Genomic DNA, 17837 nt, shown 5'->3' with positions numbered 1-17837 from the left:
CTCTGCTCAGTGTTTCCACACAGCAGCAGCACTGTAAACAAAAAGACAATATCAGTCTCATTCTTCAACCCTCCATACCTTGTCTACATCTCTGTCCTTTGTGAACACACTGAGCTGCTTAAAACCCGAAGAAATAGCCTTGGGGACTTTTTGAAGTAGTCCAGCAGTCTTTACTGCAGGTACGATGCAGTGTCACATAATGTCCGTTTCCATCCTCCACACCTGCGTCCCACATCTCCTGTGTCTCTCTCTCCTGCTAGCCTGAGGCTGGCCTCAATACAGATTTAAGGGAGTCAAGCGTGTTGTCAGTGAAGGACAAGCTTATTGTCTCAAGATGTTTTTTTTTTTTTTGTATCATTTTACCATTCATCATTCTGTATCTGTAGAAATATAGAAAAGTTTTCTTTTGATACGTCCGATTTAATCTGGATTTGTGTTACCAAAACAAATACTCGCTGTTGTCTTTACTGATTATTGAATTGGGATTACAGGATTTATTACCTTACCTTGCCATCTGAATCATGATGCACATAATGTCTAGAGCACTGTCACACTTTACACATGTGTGTTTGTACTTGTGTTATTCCTGACCGCTGACAGTCAGACAACATATATCCCTCCTGGTACCTCACATATGCAGGTGTGTGTGTGTCGGCTGTTCAATGTTTGCATGTTTGCTTCAGTAGTCGCTGTCAGAGGAAGAGTGTTGTTTGTCCTGGCACTCGGACTGGCACTGTAGAAGTGTTGGTTGGCAGCTATGACTCAGCGTTACAGCATTGGAGAAGGAAAGAACGAGAGAGAGGGAGAGATCGAGGAGGAGGTCTGGGCTGAGCCTGCTGCCTAAGTGTGCCACTGGGCTTGACTAGATTTCCTGGCTCCCGATGACTGATTCTGCCTGACTCCTTCCACGATTTTCTGTTACGGCGCCTATTCGTTTGGCCCATCATGTAACGAGCACCAGGCTGGAATAGGATGGCTGGGTAAAAAAAAAAAAAAGAGAGAAAACTGTGAGGGAAAGAGGGGGAAATGGTGGTAATACATGAGGTGTGTGGAACAGGCAAAGTGGAGCCTGTGACAAATCAGGATTTTAGGGCTCGAGCGCAGTAATGGTGTTGTTTACCTCAAGAGGGAGGGAGGAGCAGATATAAGCAACAGAGGGATGTAGAGAGGGAGACAGCAGAGGAGGGGAGGGTTGACCTTGGTAAAGGTCAGAGACACCTGCCTACTCCCTCAGATTGTCACCCAAGCAGCCACCGCTCTCACATCAAGCTGAAGGACTGACTGTGAGGAGGCAGTTGCCACGGCAACTGCTTCGGTTGCCATGGAGATTGTTATGTGTGAAAGATCAGTCAGTAGGACACAGACTGAGGGGTCTGTCCGAATCGCATTGTGCCTTCACATGACTCGTCTGACGGGGTTAAGTCTGACGTTAAGTCTCCTGACATCGTGTTCGTCTGCGACAATAAAACATTACATAAAAGCAGAGAGAACATTCAGAAACGGTGTTTTCTTGCCTGCGCAGATAATGTCTTCACTTAATCACATTTATGTCTGCAATGCAAGGACCTGCAGACTAGTAGTTCATGACTGACACCGTAGATCTATTGAGAGCAATACGTATAAACGTGCCACATTACTGCAGCAAATCACAGCATATCAAAGTGCAAGCACACCGAGTTGGGGCATTGAACAGTCTGTTCTCATCCGAGAAAAAGAGGAGGCATTATTCATAATTGATTTTTATCACCCTTTAGTAAATAAGGGTGATAATTTATTTTCTCATTTATGAATCATAGGAATGTTGTTATGTATCAATATGTATCAGCAAATTGAATCCAGAGGACAATGTGAATAAACCTGGAGGTTTACCAATCTGCATGCAATCCGTCATGCTTCTACATTGTAACTACAATTCAAATCTCTCACTGCTGTCTCTTGTCTGTCCTCCCCTCAGTTCAAGAGGATGTTAAACAGGGAGCTGTCCCATTTGTCAGAGATGAGTCGCTCAGGGAACCAAGTGTCAGAATACATCTCCACTACCTTTCTAGGTAAAGTAAACCTGCCATCCATTTGTTGGATGGCAGAGTTCTTAACAGTTAAAGAGTTCTTAACAGTTCTGACTCCAGGTCAAGTACAACCCTCTGTAAGTCTCCATCCCGAGGTTGACTTTTAACTTTTGATCCTTCCAGATAAGCAGAACGAGGTGGAGATCCCGTCCCCGACCTTGAGGGAGAGGGAGAAGCCCATGTGTCACATCAGTGGGGTGAAGAAGCTCACGCACAGTTCCAGCCTTTCCAACTCCACCATGCCTCGCTTCGGTGTGAAGACTGAACACGAGGACGGGTTAGCCAGGGTAAATGGATGGAAAAACAACACAAGAGATCAAAGCTATTGTATACACATGCACACAAACTTAGCATGGCTCCGCTCACAGCCTCAGTCTTTGCTATAGTCTGAACTTTGTTCACATTAAGGTTTGCTCTGCAACTCCGAAAGGTGGACCAATCAACAACAGGTTGGGGTTGCTAAGTGATGTTCAAGTAGTTCAAACAAGGGCGACAGTGATGGAGTTACAGCGCACAACACACGGTATATGGTGGTCAGTGCCGATTGGTTAAAGGCTACTCACAGTCTAATAGTTTCAAAATGAACCAGAGGTCTTCTGTTGTACCTTCAGGAGCTGAACGACTTGAACAAGTGGGGCCTTAATATCTTTCGTGTGGCGGAGTTCTCAAATAATCGACCCCTCAGCTGCATAATGTTTGCCATCTTCCAGGTGAGAGACTGGGCTTGAACCATGGATTATGCAGTAGCTAATGAAACGTAGCATGACTGTGACCCTAACCCCTGTGCACTGTCCCCGCTGCAGGAAAGAGATCTACTAAAGACCTTTCGGATCCCTGTGGATACGTTTGTCACGTATGTGATGACCCTGGAGGACCACTACCATGCCAATGTGGCCTACCACAACAGCCTCCACGCTGCAGATGTCACTCAGTCTACTCATGTACTGCTATCCACACCAGCTCTAGATGTAAATACCTCTATTGGTCTACCAATGTCAGAAACACAGCATGACTATAAATACCCGATACACAGCTACCTTCACATTCAGAGTCTTTCACAAATTCGGGGTCTTCTAGAAAGAGTACAACAGTTCAGGGTCAAACTGCTTTTTAATTTTCCCTCATTTCTTCATCTCTGACAGGCTGTATTCACTGATCTAGAGATACTAGCTGCGTTATTTGCTGCTGCCATCCATGATGTGGACCATCCAGGAGTGTCCAACCAATTCCTCATAAATACCAGTGAGTTCAAATGAGATTAAGAGACACACAAACGCATAAATTGAAGCACATTGCGGTGATGCTGTGATTATTGTGTATGTTTTTGACTCATATTTGTTGTGCGATGCTTCCCTCAGACTCAGAGTTAGCCCTGATGTATAATGACGAGTCTGTGTTGGAGAACCATCACCTGGCTGTGGGTTTTAAGCTGCTGCACGAGGACAACTGTGACATCTTCCAAAATCTCAGCAAGAGGCAAAGACAGAGCCTGAGGAAGCTTGTTATTGATATGGTGAGTGTTTGTCTGCACACTTATTGTGTATTATGAACATAATTACCTTCCTCGCTTGTCTTTAACTGCTTCTTAGCTCTCCTTCATCTCCTATGAACTTTCTATTCCCTGTCTTTCTATTTTTTTTGCCCCAGGTTTTGGCAACAGATATGTCTAAACACATGAGTTTGCTGGCAGACCTCAAGACTATGGTAGAAACCAAGAAAGTGACAAGTTCTGGAGTGCTGCTGCTCGACCACTACACTGACCGGATACAGGTAGGATGTCATTTTCAAGTTACTTACAACTAACTTCAATTACAGCCATTCAGCAAATGTTATCCTGATCCTGCTACAAAAAATAAATAAATTCTGAAACATTGAGATGGCATATTCAGTTAATTCAGAGTGCTGTAAAAACAAAGATGTTGTGGGGAAAGCTTAACGGGACTTAGACACTGGCTTGGATTTAGTTGGAGTAAATGGATGTACTGTAGGATCAACATGAAACGGGGGTTATGGCTGGGAGCTGGGTAGAACACTTTCTGAGGCACCTCTGCACTATGCAGCTCGTAACCTATGTACAACTTGTCTGTATAACTCGCACGGATCCCCATTAAATCTTTTGGCAATACACTGGATCTTGACTTGTTTGTATTCTGTGCTGTTTCTAAAACCAGGTGGCTCTGACAGAAAGATTAGGCTGACATTTCTTTTTAAGTATGTTTTCGTAGCTGAGATCTGGTAATCAAGCATCATATGAAAAGATAAGGTGTGTGTTATCTTATTTTGTCAATGACGAAAGAAAGATCCTGTGTATTTCTTAAAGATTGAGCAGAAATGAAGAGCTGCAGCATTGTATAGATCTAGTTTTAGGGATTTTGCAAAGTGATCCAGCTGACAGATCTGCATTTTATCTCATTTGACTTGACTGTGGTGTAGTTAAGTGTCAGACACAAAAGCAAGAACCTGAGGTTCAATGAAGATGGTCATGGAAGGAAATGAAGAGAAACATGCAAGTGCTTCGCAGATGTCTAAGTGTCTGCAAGAGGGCCAAGGTAGAGGTGGTTGCTGCCAGTTTACAAAGCAGCAGGTCAGCAGTTTTTGAAACAGTTTTGAAATGTGTGGTTTATTGCATTTTGATGGGTGATGAGTTCTTCTTCATCATTAAAGAAAGTAGGAGACTCAAAGGCCAGAAGTTTGATTTGATGGTTTACATTAGAAGAGGTAGCTAAGGGGACTTGGTTAATAGTGCTGGTGAATGGCTTAACTACTAACGGGGCAAAGCAATGGGGCCCATGAAGGTTTTCGGGACAGGATTTTGTGTGTCCAGGCCATCTCAATTCTCAGCCTGATCAACTAACAATGCTACAAAAGTCTTACACTGATTGGGATCAGAATATATACCACCTTACCACCTTGTACACTTGAGTCATCGCCCTTGTTTTGTATCATTATTTGTCTGTATTGCAATGTTCCAAAAAGTTTTACTAGAAAATGAATATTATGTTGACCAATCCCTTATTCAACCTATTTAATCTGATTGCTTTGTTCTCAAGTTAACCCTCGTGTTGTCCTTGGGTCAAAATGACCCACAGCTGTGTTCAACAAATTTCTATTTTATTTTCATATTTTTTAGGATCATTGGTGACAAGGAGGCTGTGAGGGTTTCTTTAAAGAATGATGACCAATGATCCCAAAAAATATAAAAATAGAGAAATAAAATAGAACTTGGTTGAACACAGCTTCGGGTCATTTTGACCCAAGGACAACACAAGGGTTAAGGAAGGAGACAGGCATGCTGGGAAAAGCTGATTTGTTTGTCCAATGAGCTTACTCTCTGTCATTTGTGGTATGTCACCTATGTGGAGCGTTTGAGGCAGGGGAAAGGGCCCAAGAAAAATATTTGCTCTGGGGCCAATCCCAATCATGTTAGTTTGTAGGTGCAAATGGTTTTCAGTGCATATGCAAGGAGAGTAGAGATAAAGCTAATGCAGTAATACATGGTGGAGAATGTTCTCTGAGCTTGGAAACGTCACAAACTTTAATGTCACAGAAGGAAAGGTGAAGAGAAAAGCAAGTGTTGAGATTCTGGAGAACAAGTAAAACGCTTGAGAAAGCTGGATTTTGGAGTTGTAGTAGCAACTAGCAGAAGAAGTGAAAGAAGGAGAAAATAAAGTAAACGTGAAAGAGGTCACTAGAAAGCTTAGTTTGCACCACCTCCTTTCAGCTGCTTGAAGCTTTGTCTGTTTAAAATCCAAAATGTCCGACTAAGGGCACACCATCCCCATCATTTTTTTTAAATTCAGGGTGATTTTTATAACTTCCATTTACATAATAGTGTGTGATGTGACTTTGTGTTTGTGCAGGTGTTGAGGAACATGGTACACTGTGCTGACCTGAGTAACCCCACGAAGCCGCTGGCTGTGTATCGCCAATGGACGGAGAGAATCATGGAGGAGTTCTTCAGGCAGGGGGACAAGGAGAGGGAGCGAGGGATGGAGATCAGTCCGATGTGCGATAAACACACTGCATCTGTGGAAAAGAGTCAGGTAAATGATCAGCAGGGAAACACACATGTATGAATGTGATTCTGTGCACAACTGGAGAACTGTTAATACTGTGGGTGGGGTGATAATACAGCGCAGAGAGTGATTTGTCAGCTCTGATCACAGCAGTCATCCTCCTACATTATTAATGCTGATTTGCAGGAAGCGAAGTGACACCACTGGGCTAGTTTATTTCATGTCAGTAACAATCTTCTTTTCTGGACGTAGGTGGGCTTTATTGACTACATTGTCCACCCGTTGTGGGAGACATGGGGGGACCTTGTGCATCCCGATGCCCAGGACATCCTAGACACTCTGGAGGACAACAGGGACTGGTACCAGAGCACTATTCCACAAAGCCCCTCACCACCTCCCGTAGGCCAAGACAAGGATCTAAACGCCTGCATAGACAAGTTCCAGTTTGAGCTCACCCTCGAAGAGAGCTCTCACAGAGAACAGGAGGACGAGGGTGACAAGGCCACACCGAACCACGTGGAACAGGACTGCAGTCACGGGGATGATGAGGAGGAGGAGGGTAAAAAGGAGGAAGAGGAAGACACAATGGCAGAGGAGGAAAATGAGTACATAATAGAAGAGGAGGACGAGGTGGCAATGGAGGAAGAGGAAGTGGAGGAGAAGCTGAAAGCTCAGTTGGTTGAGGGGGCAGAAAAGGACAGACTTTCTGACACAAGTCCTGTAGAGGAAGAGGAAGATTCTTCTTCACAAGCTGAAGATACATGAGTTCTGCTCCTGTATCTCCCTCCTCACTTGCACACATTATCTTGTTCATCCTTTCAATGGCCAAACCAAGAACAAATAAGACTGCAATGACAATACAGACCTTTAAGTATATTTTTCAAAAAGGGAAAAAATTTAAATCGCTTAAAGAGAAGTTAATTACACAGCAACTGTAGATTTGGAGTGATGGTGAGTCCTTCGACTGATTTCACAATGAACTTTAGACAGAGGAATTTAGGAGAGCGTTAATGATGGGAAACTGAAGACAGCGTAGCACTCTGGGACTGAAATGCACACAAATAAACACGCATGAAATGACACGTCAAAACACATGGAAAAAACAAGACCAGGAGCAAGTCATGTAGAATTTACCAATGCAATGTGTGTACCTGCATGCAGCCGTCATGCAGTGTAATTGCAGTCCTTATATTCTGTTTTGGAAATGAACAGACACACACACACACACACACACACACTTGACTGTATGTTTGTATGTGTGCATTTACATGAGGGACACTGATCAGTAATGAATCTCTTTGGAAAAAGCCATCCCTTAATGGAGTATTAACTAGTGTTCAGTCAGTATTCGTAATTCATGTTTGTTAGAATCTCAATAGAAACTGTTCTCCTCAGAAAAGCTACACGTACGAGTGACTTTTTTTTTCCATTTCTGTCGGAAAAGAAAAATAAGAAATTCCACAGAGTTGGAGGAGGAGAGGGAAAGTGATCGAAGGAAAGGAAGATGCTGCAACGAAGGGACCACCGGGTCCCATACCCCTTTTCCCTTTACAAAGAGAGTGCTACTGGTGCAAGATGGCTCTGTGCCTTTCTGAAACACCAGCTTCCTGGATGGAGCTGTCGTGAAGCAATGCATTGTGGGACAGGAGTGTCTGATTTTGTTATTTTTTTTTTATTTTTTATTGTCTCTTGTTAAAGATCTCTCTTTACTGTTCATGGTATTGTGGTGTGTATCTCACACGTACAGTTTCTGTGGTGATATGTTTTCGGCTGTAAGTCTTCCTTTGTTGCTCTCTGGTAATATAATGATGCAGAGCAATCACTACCACCACCACAACCACCAGTGGACTCTTTCCAGCTTTTGTTTTTGTTTGTTTGTTTTTCTTACGAGAATGATTTTTTTTTTTTTTTTTTTTTTTTTTTAATCTTTCTGAGAATAAGCCATGTGATGCTTTGAAGCATACATTTTTGCCTATTTTGTATTTACCAATTGCTTAATATGTTGAAGGGATACAGAATTATTTCATCAGCAGAACAAATTTTCACTCGCCATCTCACGCCCACTTGCACTTGTGTTTATGTCTCCTCATACACATCGATTCTCACCAAAGCCAAAGGATGAGAAACTTCAGTGGGTGAAGTGATTTGAAGGAAGACAGTTGAGTAAGAAAATCAGGGAGGCAGAATGTCAGAGGAAAGAAGCGTGACTTGGCCAAAAGGAGGTCTGGCAGTTCCTAATCATCCTTGTTATGTTTGATGCTTTTTTGCCTTAATGTCAGACGCAGGACACATACCTGCCAGTATGTAGATTTATAAGATATATAATAGATATCCTAGTATATTTATATCACGTCTGTATGCTTATTTCTGTGAGTATCAGTGTGTCTATACACAATGTATTGCATTTGAAGGGGAAAGGGAAACATTGCTGCCAATTAGTCGTTATATTGTTGCTGTGCTCGGACCAACATAAAGAATGTGTTGTAGTTTTTTTTTTGTTTTTTTTTTATCAGGACGGCAAAATGACTATCTTAAAGCTATCTGGAGGCATTCAGAGAAAATAAGAAACGGGAATGAAGGTTATGCAGGAGCTCAGATTGATTACCGATGTCCTTTGTTGAAATCTGACCGGATACTGATTTATGGACAGGCTGGGAGTTGATGTGTGTGTGTTTGTTTGCATGACTAATTGTGTGGTCATAAGTAGGCAAGTGAATACCAGTAAGAGATAGCAGGATGTTGTCATATGTGTCATTGTTCCCTCACTGGCATCACCATATCCCGTTGAACGGTGTCCAGGATTCAATCAGCACAGCTTAAATAGGTCACAGTTTGTGTTTGTTTTTCACAGGGTAAAAAAAAGAAGAAAAAAAAAAGAAGAACACGCATGTGGTCCTTTTAGGAGCAAGTTTCTGCAGGTCAGTAACTGAGCTTATCTGAAGACGCCACAGCTTGGTGCAACAGAAGCCTGTGTGTTTGACCTGCTCTGTCGCAGGATGGAGCAGAGCCGTGGGCCACCACACAGGCTTTTCATCTGGTGGAATGGGAATCCAGGATTACTATTGCAGTTACTTAAATAAAAGATTCCCATATGCATTGGCCTTTTACTTTAAACATGTCGCTTTGTTTTTGTGGCTTCTTGTTCTGTCATAAACTATGAAAACATTAATATTTAATTGCCATACAAACACGATACTGTAGCAATTGTTTCTTATTAAGGAAATTATTCAATTAATTGATTGCTGCCATTCTTTTTAAATGACGAAAAGAAAACCATGGGAAATGTTTTCTTTGAACAGTTTGTGTACAGTTTATTTTTATATCATTCTGGTGGATGGTCTGGAAAAATGAATCACGTGTTGATGATATAGCTATAAGCATTACCACTCTTGTATATAATGTAATATTGGATTGTAAATTATAAATTTATCCAAGTCATAATGATTGACAAATAACCACTTAAAATAGTTAAGTGAACCACTGAAGCACTGCAGGCCACATCCTCACCTTTTCATTCTCTGATCATGTTTTAACTCACTTGTGCAAACATTCTGTCCTATTTTTTTAATCGTCCACATTTATTGTTAAAGTCAAATATATTTGTACCAGCACTTTATTTCATCAGGTTTTGAGGCAGGTAGTGTGTTTCAGGTAGTGTACAGTCTATGCTGGTGGATTGGTCTTTGGCAGTCACTTGTTGATTATATTCCACTGGGCCAAATCACAAACCTTCATTGTGCAGCAGTTAGTGTTAACCCCTCTCTATTGGCATAATCAAACAAGCTAGTCATTCTCTATTAAATGTCCATGTGAGATTGAATTTATTTGACTGATAAAGTCAAATGTATGCCGCTGTAGTCACATAGGATGTGACACATTCAAAGGAGGTAAATGTGTCCTTATCTAACTTGGCCATTCCTAGCACTATCACCACCTCTGTTTTCTTAGTAACTTTAATCACTATCTAGCCTGATAGCCTAAATGTCCGTCCCATGGTGGCCTACTTAGCTGGTTCCCATCGGGGTTGCTGTCAGGTTATGTTGTCGCAGACTGACTCCCTCTGAGAATAATTCTCTGGGCTTTAACTCGTGTTTGTTCACAAGTAAGAACGATTATTTAAGGGGAAAAAAAAAAAAAAAACATGAAATGATTGTAATATTTGTAAATGATCTTGCTGTAATGTGTAAAATGTGTCCAAGTTATTTTTTATTATATTATTTTTATGAAAGTTTTTCCTCTTGACAGAGCTGAGGTGTCATTTTGTGAATAAATGCATTTAATAAGCAAACATCTATATATATAAAACAATATTATAGTATATCAGTATATTTTTCTTTTATTTCACTGTTCGGTACTGTAAAGTGTGTTAAAAATACAAATAAAGCAAGATTTTTATATTAAATGCAAGATCATTGTCATGTTTGCTATCACTTTCCTTGTATGCTAGTGGATCACTGGGTGGTCTCATGGCAAATTAGTTGTCAGTAAGCATTGTTTGCATTAATACTGTTCATTTATTAACTCGGGGCTGGTAGTGTAAGCTTATTCCTAATTATATATGGATATGTCCGTATGGATGGCTGTTTAAGGTAGTGAGACTATATTTGAGAAGCATATAATGATTATGGGAGTTTAAAATATCATTTTTATCTATTTGGACGCTACTTTCCTGTTTGTCTACACCCTATTATTAACTATAACGTGGGTAAAAGCGTAAACAGCTGTGAATACCTTTGTTTGACGCTGGCTGGCACTGGCATGAGATGGCTGCATCCTCAAATGTACCCAGAAGCCTCTGCTTCAGACGAGTGTAACCACTCTCCCCGCTCTCCGCCAATCACAAGAGCTGCACAAAGCGTCGTCCAATCAGAACGAAACAAGCAGCGAGTGGATAAAATGCGCGCATGCGCTTTTGTACGATACAGAACGAGTCGCCGTATTGACCGGTAAGGATGAGCTATTAGCGACCTCGAACATATCATTTACATGTTGTGTTTTTGTTTTACTTTGACCTTTATATATATATTGTCGCTTCACTGTAAGGACATGCATTTGTTATTTTTTTTTTATTATTATTTGCGAGTAAACTTGTGGGTTTTTGCCGAAGCGTGAGCTAAATTCGCTAGTTAGCATGCGTTTATTAGCTCAAGCTAACTAACTAAAAGAACAACCGCAGATACGCGACGTCGTATTTTTGTCAGGCTATGACGTCATCGGGGCTTGCGTTGCACGCGTGTAGTTGTCAAATCATCTAATCCGTCTTTTATTTGATCGACAGGCGGTGCCGCTGCAGCTGAATTGTGCTTAACTTCGCCGTGTGGACCCGTCAACAATGTCCTGTCAGTACTTCCTGCTTTTGCCGCTGCTGTGTGTGGGAGTCTCGGCGGTGGAGGTCCACCGTCCCCGCGGTGTCCCTTTGTCAAGTGAGCATCTAATAATCTCACCCACCAGTATCGAGTTAGGTTTGTGTTTAATTATGCCTCGCCGTTTTGTTGGTTTCAGTCACACGCGCTTTCAAATTTCGTAAATGATGCCCATCTGTTTTATTACGTCACAAAAAGTTTTGATTTGTAAATCAGACCCCTGGTTTTTTTTTCCAAGTCAAAAACTTTTGCTTGCACGTTTAATTTTACTTAATGGGCGAGAGTTTCTAATGGTGGGTTTGACCTGGATTCACAATTCCCCGGCTCCCTCTGTTAAACCATGAACATGGGAGGACTGTTGTTAAGCTACATGGAGGGCAATTTACATTATATTGCTCTTTTTCTTAAAAAAAAAAAAAATAATAATAATAATCCACCAAAGAATGGCTGCTACTAATTGGTCTAATAAAAATATGATGACTAGCGGTCATTACTGGAATCTGGTATCATATCTTGTCAGTTTTCCCTGCAGCTGTGCACGGTCCTGTGAGATGCATGCAATGCACATCAACTTTGGACAACAGAAAGGGAAAACTTTTTTTTTTTTTTTACCTTGAATGCAACCGCTTCATGAATGAGATCTACTGAACATGAAAACGATCAACTTCATAATGCTCTGTGTCACAACATTTTGTCTTTAGAAGTATTTGTTTGTGTCGGAATTGCTGTGATTTAGGAAGTAGATCTCCATCGAGGTATGAATCGAGATGGCAATTTTTAATATGATTAACCGTGCTCATACGATTCACTGTTCGACTTCCACAGAACGGCAGTTCTATGAAGAAGGGAAACCTTTTACTTGCCTGGATGGCTCCCGCACCATTTCCTTTGACTGGGTAAACGACGACTACTGTGACTGCCAGGATGGTTCTGATGAACCCGGTATGTGTGCTGAAGAGTCCTGTGCTACTGTCCAAAAATATTCTTTCCCACAGTATTATGCAGCTGTTTTTTTTGTTTTGTTTTTTTAATAAATAATTTCTTTCAGGCACTGCTGCTTGTCCAAACGGCAGCTTCCATTGCACCAATGCAGGTTTCCGACCGGGCTTCATCCCTTCTTCCCGCATCAATGATGGAATCTGTGGTACGGATTTTAAACTCTGCTGACTGTGTCTTTTTTAGATGTGCTGTGTGGCCGTGGTTTTCTTTAACATCCGCGTTTCCTCTGCAGACTGCTGTGACACAACTGATGAGTACAACAGTGGTGCTGCCTGTCAGAACACCTGCAGGTGGGACTGCTTTTGGATTATAACTCTAATAACTTGTGTATGATTTAAGTGCCTATAGATGTACTTACAAACACACGGAGTGTCAAAAAAATGTATTTTAGTTGAGTAAATTTTTGTATGTGGGATGTTGCAGGGAGTTGGGGCGTAAAGAGAGAGAGAGCGTGCAGAAGATGGCGGAGATTGCAAAGGAGGGCTTTGTGATTAAAGTGAAACTCATCCAGGAGGCCAAAAGTGGTCTAGAAGACAAGAAGGTGTGAATGACGAGATAACATTTGGTCTTTGTGTGTGTAATAATTGAGATGTAGAGCTCTGACACGTGGATTATTGCAATGTCAAAAAATGTTTTTATATTGCGATACTGACACTCCAGCAGAGACATTTAGAACTACTTTACACAAACTACCTTATCAAACTATCTCGCCTGTCTTTTGCTTATTTTATACATCCAGAAACTACATATTGGCCATCTGAAGTCTCCTTTTAAAAAAACATTTTAGATTAACAACTTGCCTTTGAATTATACTACAATAGCTTTCTATGTGACTTGTGCTGCTGTGTTTGCATCTAACACATTTTCTATGAAATTGTTTAGAGGAGATGTTGGGCATTGTTTTCTAAATCAAATGGATTTACAGATATTGTGCAGATCACATTTGTTTAAATTTATTATTTTAATTTGTCACAACAGTTCAAACTTGCCGATGTTCAGGCCAGGAAGAAGGATCTGGAAGTGAGGGTGGAGGCTCTGAGAACAGTAAAGGAGACTGCAGAGCAGCCAGAGAAAGAGGCTAAAGAGCGCCATCTGAAGGCCTGGGAAGGTAATTTGAGATTTGAAAGTATATCGCCATCTACTGTTTGAAAAGAGTATCACATTACAGCTTCTGTAGTGAGTGACTTTTATTTAAACATTTGTGGGTAGATATTGTTTTCAGGATGATGCGTACATTATAAGTAGTAGACAAAACACTCACTCGTGCAAAGCTTATAACCTGAAATGTTTGATCCTGTATTACTGTATAAAAGTATGTGTGTGTGCTCGGAATCACTGATAACTGAACACGGAGTAAAATCTTATTTTGGTTTCAGATCTAAAAGAAGTCGTCCGCATGGAAAAAGACAAGGCTAAATTGGCTGAAGTGTTTCTTGAACTGGATGATGATGCTGATGGCTTGTGAGTAGTGGCAACCTCCAAAATGAATAGCACCCAGAATGAGGGAAAATGTCCGGTGTAATCAAGCCTACCACGGACAGCTTCAAAAACAATCATTAATTATCTAGTCCAAAGAAGAAGAAAAAAATGCAGGATTTGTAAATATGCCATCGTATTTAATGAAGTTGTCTTATTACTGCTCTTAATGTAATTTAAATTACTGAAATCCAAAATGTTGTCACACAGCCAACTCAAATCTGATGACATGCCACAGAGATCACTACGTTTTCTGAACTAAAAATGTCAATGAATAGATTATCGCTATTTCAAATGAAAAGATTGAACGGCCATGCTTTTTGTACAGAATATAGACGTTGGCTGATCTTTCGTGAGACAGTAACTCAGTTTTTTTTGTTGTTGTTGTTGTTTTTTTTACTGTTTTCCTCATTGACTGGTGGAGATAAAAAAAGATGTGGTACTGCAACTCATTGAATAACACTTTTTTGTGTCAGTGTCTCAGTGGCTGAGCTTCTGTCCCACTCTGAGCTCGACCCAGATTCAGACGGTTCATTCACAGAAGCTGAGGCTCAGGTAAGACTTTTCTCTTTGCATTGTTGTTAAAACGCGCTGCGCAGAAACTGTACTCGTCACAAATGCCAAATGATTCAAAAGCTTAAGGAGGTGAACGAATCAAAGTTGTGAATGTCGTCTTTGGTCTGTATAGGGACTGTTCGGAGGAGTGGACCAAGTGGACTCGGTAGCATTTGAGTCTGTTTGGAACAACATCAAAGAGAAATATATTTCTGAGGTAAGAACCTGTAAATTCCTTTAAAGAAATCTGTGTTAAAAAAAAAGGCGCTGCTCCTCCAAGTTTGTTACTTTGTTGGCATCAGTCCAACGCGGGCACCCCACCAGTAGTGGAGACTCCACCGGAAGAAATGAGCGAGCCAGTCTCCGACAACGACTCTGACCAGTACCCTGAAGATGACATCCCAGAGGATGAAGAGGAGGAGGATGATGAAGAGGAGGAAGATGATGACTCAGATGAGGGAGACTATAAGGCAAGCCCTCCCGAGTTTCTCCCATCAAGCTGATGTTGGATGATTCTCAAGTTTATTTTGGCGCGTCACCTCTAACCTCTGCTTGATTTGCAGGTCCCTCCTACGACAAAGACTCAAGAAAAGAAGGATGACGACGATGAAGGGACGATGCCACCCTTTAACCAAGAAACGCAGAACCTCATCGATGGTGAGTGTGTGTGTATGAAACTGAGTGACTCAGCCAGTCCTGAGCATTTGGGTCACACTGTAAAATACCAGAAAGACACCACAGATGTGACTGCATAACCCATCAGTTCACATTTTAATGTTTGAATTTAAAACATTTCACTCATTCTGTTCCGCAATAACTCTTTATTGTAGAAATAAAAGGGTTTATTGAACAGGTGTGTTTCTTTTATGTTGAACAGGTTCGTTACTTGTCTTGTATAAATGCTTTCAACAAGAAGTTATAATTTGCTCAGACTTTTGACTGCGTGTGCATGTTTGGGCTGAATTTACTGCGAGGGTATGTTTTAAGTCGCTGCGTCTGATTCCCAGCTGCTCAGAAAGCCAGGGATGAGTTTGACGAAGCTGAGAGAGCTCTCCGGGAAGTGGATGATCAGATCAAGTAAGTGCTCAGCCTGAATATGAAGGAGCTTCTGTGCCAATAATGCAATCAGCGTTTGTTACCACAACTGCAGTCTAAATTTTCATCAGCCAAAGTGGATGATTTTTTTGTAGCACAATCAGTGTGTTATTAGTCAAAAGACTGCCAAGTAAAACAAAAAGAAGTTACATTTTGGATTTGGTGTCTTTTTTTTTTTTTTGCAGGAACCTTGAGAAGGAAATCTCCTTTGACTTTGGACCAAGTGCAGAATTTGCCTACCTCTACAGCCAGTGCTATGAGTTGTCTACTGGCGAGTATGTGCACACAAAAAAAAAAGTTCTGTATTTATTATTTGATGCAAGTTCCTACATCTGAAGGACCTAAATCTTTTTTTCAGGTACGTCTACAGGTTCTGTCCGTTCAACAGAGTATCCCAGAAACCCAAATATGGAGGTTCAGAAACTAATTTAGGGTAAGAGAATATTTTTGTCGTGGCAGTTTTGCTCAGTTTTTTTTTTTTTTTTGCTGCAAACTTGACTCATCTTGTATTTTTCGTCATTTGCTTTTAGATCATGGGGCTCCTGGGCAGGCCCTGAGGATAATATCTACTCTGTGATGAAGTATGAACATGGAACAGGGTGCTGGCAAGGCCCCAGCAGATCCACCACTGTGAGTCTCAGCCAGTCTGCCCTTACTCAGTCTTTTTTTGTTATGCTAACTGTGCTTTGATGCTTGTTTCTTATCGGACAAAGTGCCAAAATATATATTCTTTGTCCGTCAGGTTAAATTAACATGTGGAAAGGAGACAGTTGTGACATCTACCTCAGAGCCAAGTCGCTGTGAGTACCAGATGGAGTTTATCACCCCTGCTGTCTGCCAGGACCCTCCGAGCCTGGATTCTGTGCTTCATGAGCACGAAGAGCTTTAGATCCTCTTGATTTGTGAGTAACTTCAACTTGTCTGGTTTTTTTTTTTTTTGGTTTTTTTTGTCAGCAAACCTCTTCGGTAATTCAAAGCAAAATCTCTCTCCGTATTCTGAGGTCCCATATCGATCCTCAAATGGGTCCTCTGGCCCCGAGGTGTTTTAGTGAAGTCATGTTTTTGAACATGGATACAAGGCACTCTTAATCATTACAATGTCTTCATGTTGCTCACTGAAGCAAAATGAACATCTGTGACAGTCAAAGCTGTACAGTGTGAAATTTTAGCATTTTGATTTGAAGAAAATCCCCTGAGCAGTTACAGCTTCATTTTTAGAGGAAGAGCAGGACAGCAGCAAGACCAAGGTAACAGCACCTTCGTTTCAGTCCATCGTATAATGAACGGGAAGTTGGGTGTGCCACATCAGTAAACTGACAGTAATATTGTGATGCGCTCTCCTTTTTCTCATTTAAAAAATAATTTTACCAATACAGGTTCATGTTTTGTTTTTCCATCATAGAGATTGTTATGCTTTATATGACATATCAAAATAATGATATGTTGTGATGTATTGTCAGTTTGCCTGCAAGGCCCACAGCTAATGCCGTAAAGACTGAACAGATATCGGGTATAACTTCCCTTAAACTAGTCAATGATCGTAATACTGCAACTTGTGTAACTTTAATAGCAGTTTTAGGTTTGTCCAAGAGTGGAGTAGAGAGGGCCTGTTACAACAAGAGTGGACTTTTTGAATGTGTCATGGTCCTAAAATAACATGGCATGAAGCCCATGTGCAAGTGCTCATTCTAAAATAACACGAGAAGCGGATAAATCTGTGGCGTAAATGCTTACACCTCGGAAATGAAACCTACAGGGATACATTTTTAACGAAATTGCCCAGCCCTCTAATAATAAGAAAGACGTGATTTAAGCAAACTGGCCACTGAAATGAACGTGCATGCGCTCTCCTTGCAGGCTGTTCTCATGGGACCACAACCACTGCAGCAAAACGAAGTTGCCATGCTGTGAGCGGCATCACCTCGGTGTCTGTTGACAACTGAGAATAAATTATGGAAATTCCAATGAGTAATTCATCGTAGTATCATCTATACACTTCCAACAACCACGGCTACCTGTTGGGTTGATTCTGGTGTTTTCTGTCAAATGTAGCGTCATTCCATTGTTTTCAATAAAGGTTTTTGTTTTTTTTCCCCATATCGTCTCAAACTTGTGTCCATTTTTACTATTAGTATAGTCGCTTTGTCTTGATCAATGATCAAAACATGGAAGGTAAGCAAACAAACCAGACGTAGCGAAGGTGACTACGTTATGGTAAAATACAATTATTTTAATCCGTTTGGTTGAACTTTTATTATTGTTTTGAC

General features: G+C 41.1%; 2 protein-coding genes across 4 annotated transcripts in view; both read left to right on the top strand.

The window, feature by feature from the left end:
• pde4a (phosphodiesterase 4A, cAMP-specific) overlaps positions 1-10478 on the top strand; it is a 41262-nt gene extending 30784 nt beyond the window's left edge. For all 3 annotated transcript variants that reach the window (XM_069148815.1, XM_069148816.1, XM_069148817.1), the window contains 9 exons: positions 1955-2048; positions 2190-2353; positions 2678-2776; positions 2870-3034; positions 3209-3308; positions 3425-3579; positions 3714-3836; positions 5927-6109; positions 6335-10478. In XM_069148815.1, coding sequence (XP_069004916.1) covers positions 1955-2048; positions 2190-2353; positions 2678-2776; positions 2870-3034; positions 3209-3308; positions 3425-3579; positions 3714-3836; positions 5927-6109; positions 6335-6847 — 1596 coding nt within the window. In that variant the 3' untranslated portion in view covers positions 6848-10478. The remainder of the gene's footprint in view (positions 1-1954; positions 2049-2189; positions 2354-2677; positions 2777-2869; positions 3035-3208; positions 3309-3424; positions 3580-3713; positions 3837-5926; positions 6110-6334) is intronic.
• Positions 10479-10996: 518 nt separating this feature from the next.
• prkcsh (PRKCSH beta subunit of glucosidase II) lies at positions 10997-17667 on the top strand. The gene is made up of 18 exons (XM_069148818.1): positions 10997-11028; positions 11361-11505; positions 12271-12387; positions 12494-12589; positions 12677-12734; positions 12868-12985; positions 13423-13552; positions 13821-13905; positions 14397-14475; positions 14609-14692; positions 14778-14945; positions 15039-15132; positions 15483-15552; positions 15756-15845; positions 15929-16003; positions 16101-16200; positions 16313-16472; positions 17428-17667. Exons 2-17 carry the CDS (start codon positions 11415-11417, stop codon positions 16457-16459), a joined length of 1602 nt encoding a protein of 533 aa, XP_069004919.1. The 5' UTR covers positions 10997-11028; positions 11361-11414; the 3' UTR covers positions 16460-16472; positions 17428-17667.
• Positions 17668-17837: the final 170 nt, after the last annotated feature.

This window comes from Embiotoca jacksoni, unplaced genomic scaffold (genome assembly GCF_022577435.1).
Source record: "Embiotoca jacksoni isolate LCO1_2020_lvr unplaced genomic scaffold, fEmbJac1.0.p SCAF_15, whole genome shotgun sequence".
NCBI classification, from domain to species: Eukaryota; Metazoa; Chordata; class Actinopteri; family Embiotocidae; genus Embiotoca; species Embiotoca jacksoni.
This window is presented reverse-complemented; position numbering and strand designations above follow the sequence as displayed.

What these genes read in the sequence shown, in the direction of transcription:
- prkcsh (XM_069148818.1), top strand. Translation starts at nt 11,415, where the DNA reads ATGTCCTGTCAGTACTTCCTGCTTTTGCCGCTGCTGTGTGTGGGAGTC. An exon ending in CATCAATGATGGAATCTGTG is followed by an intron (nt 12,590 to 12,676) that starts GTACGGATTTTA and finishes TTTCCTCTGCAG; the next exon opens with ACTGCTGTGACACAACTGAT. An exon ending in GAAGTGGATGATCAGATCAA is followed by an intron (nt 15,553 to 15,755) that starts GTAAGTGCTCAG and finishes TTTTTTTTGCAG; the next exon opens with GAACCTTGAGAAGGAAATCT.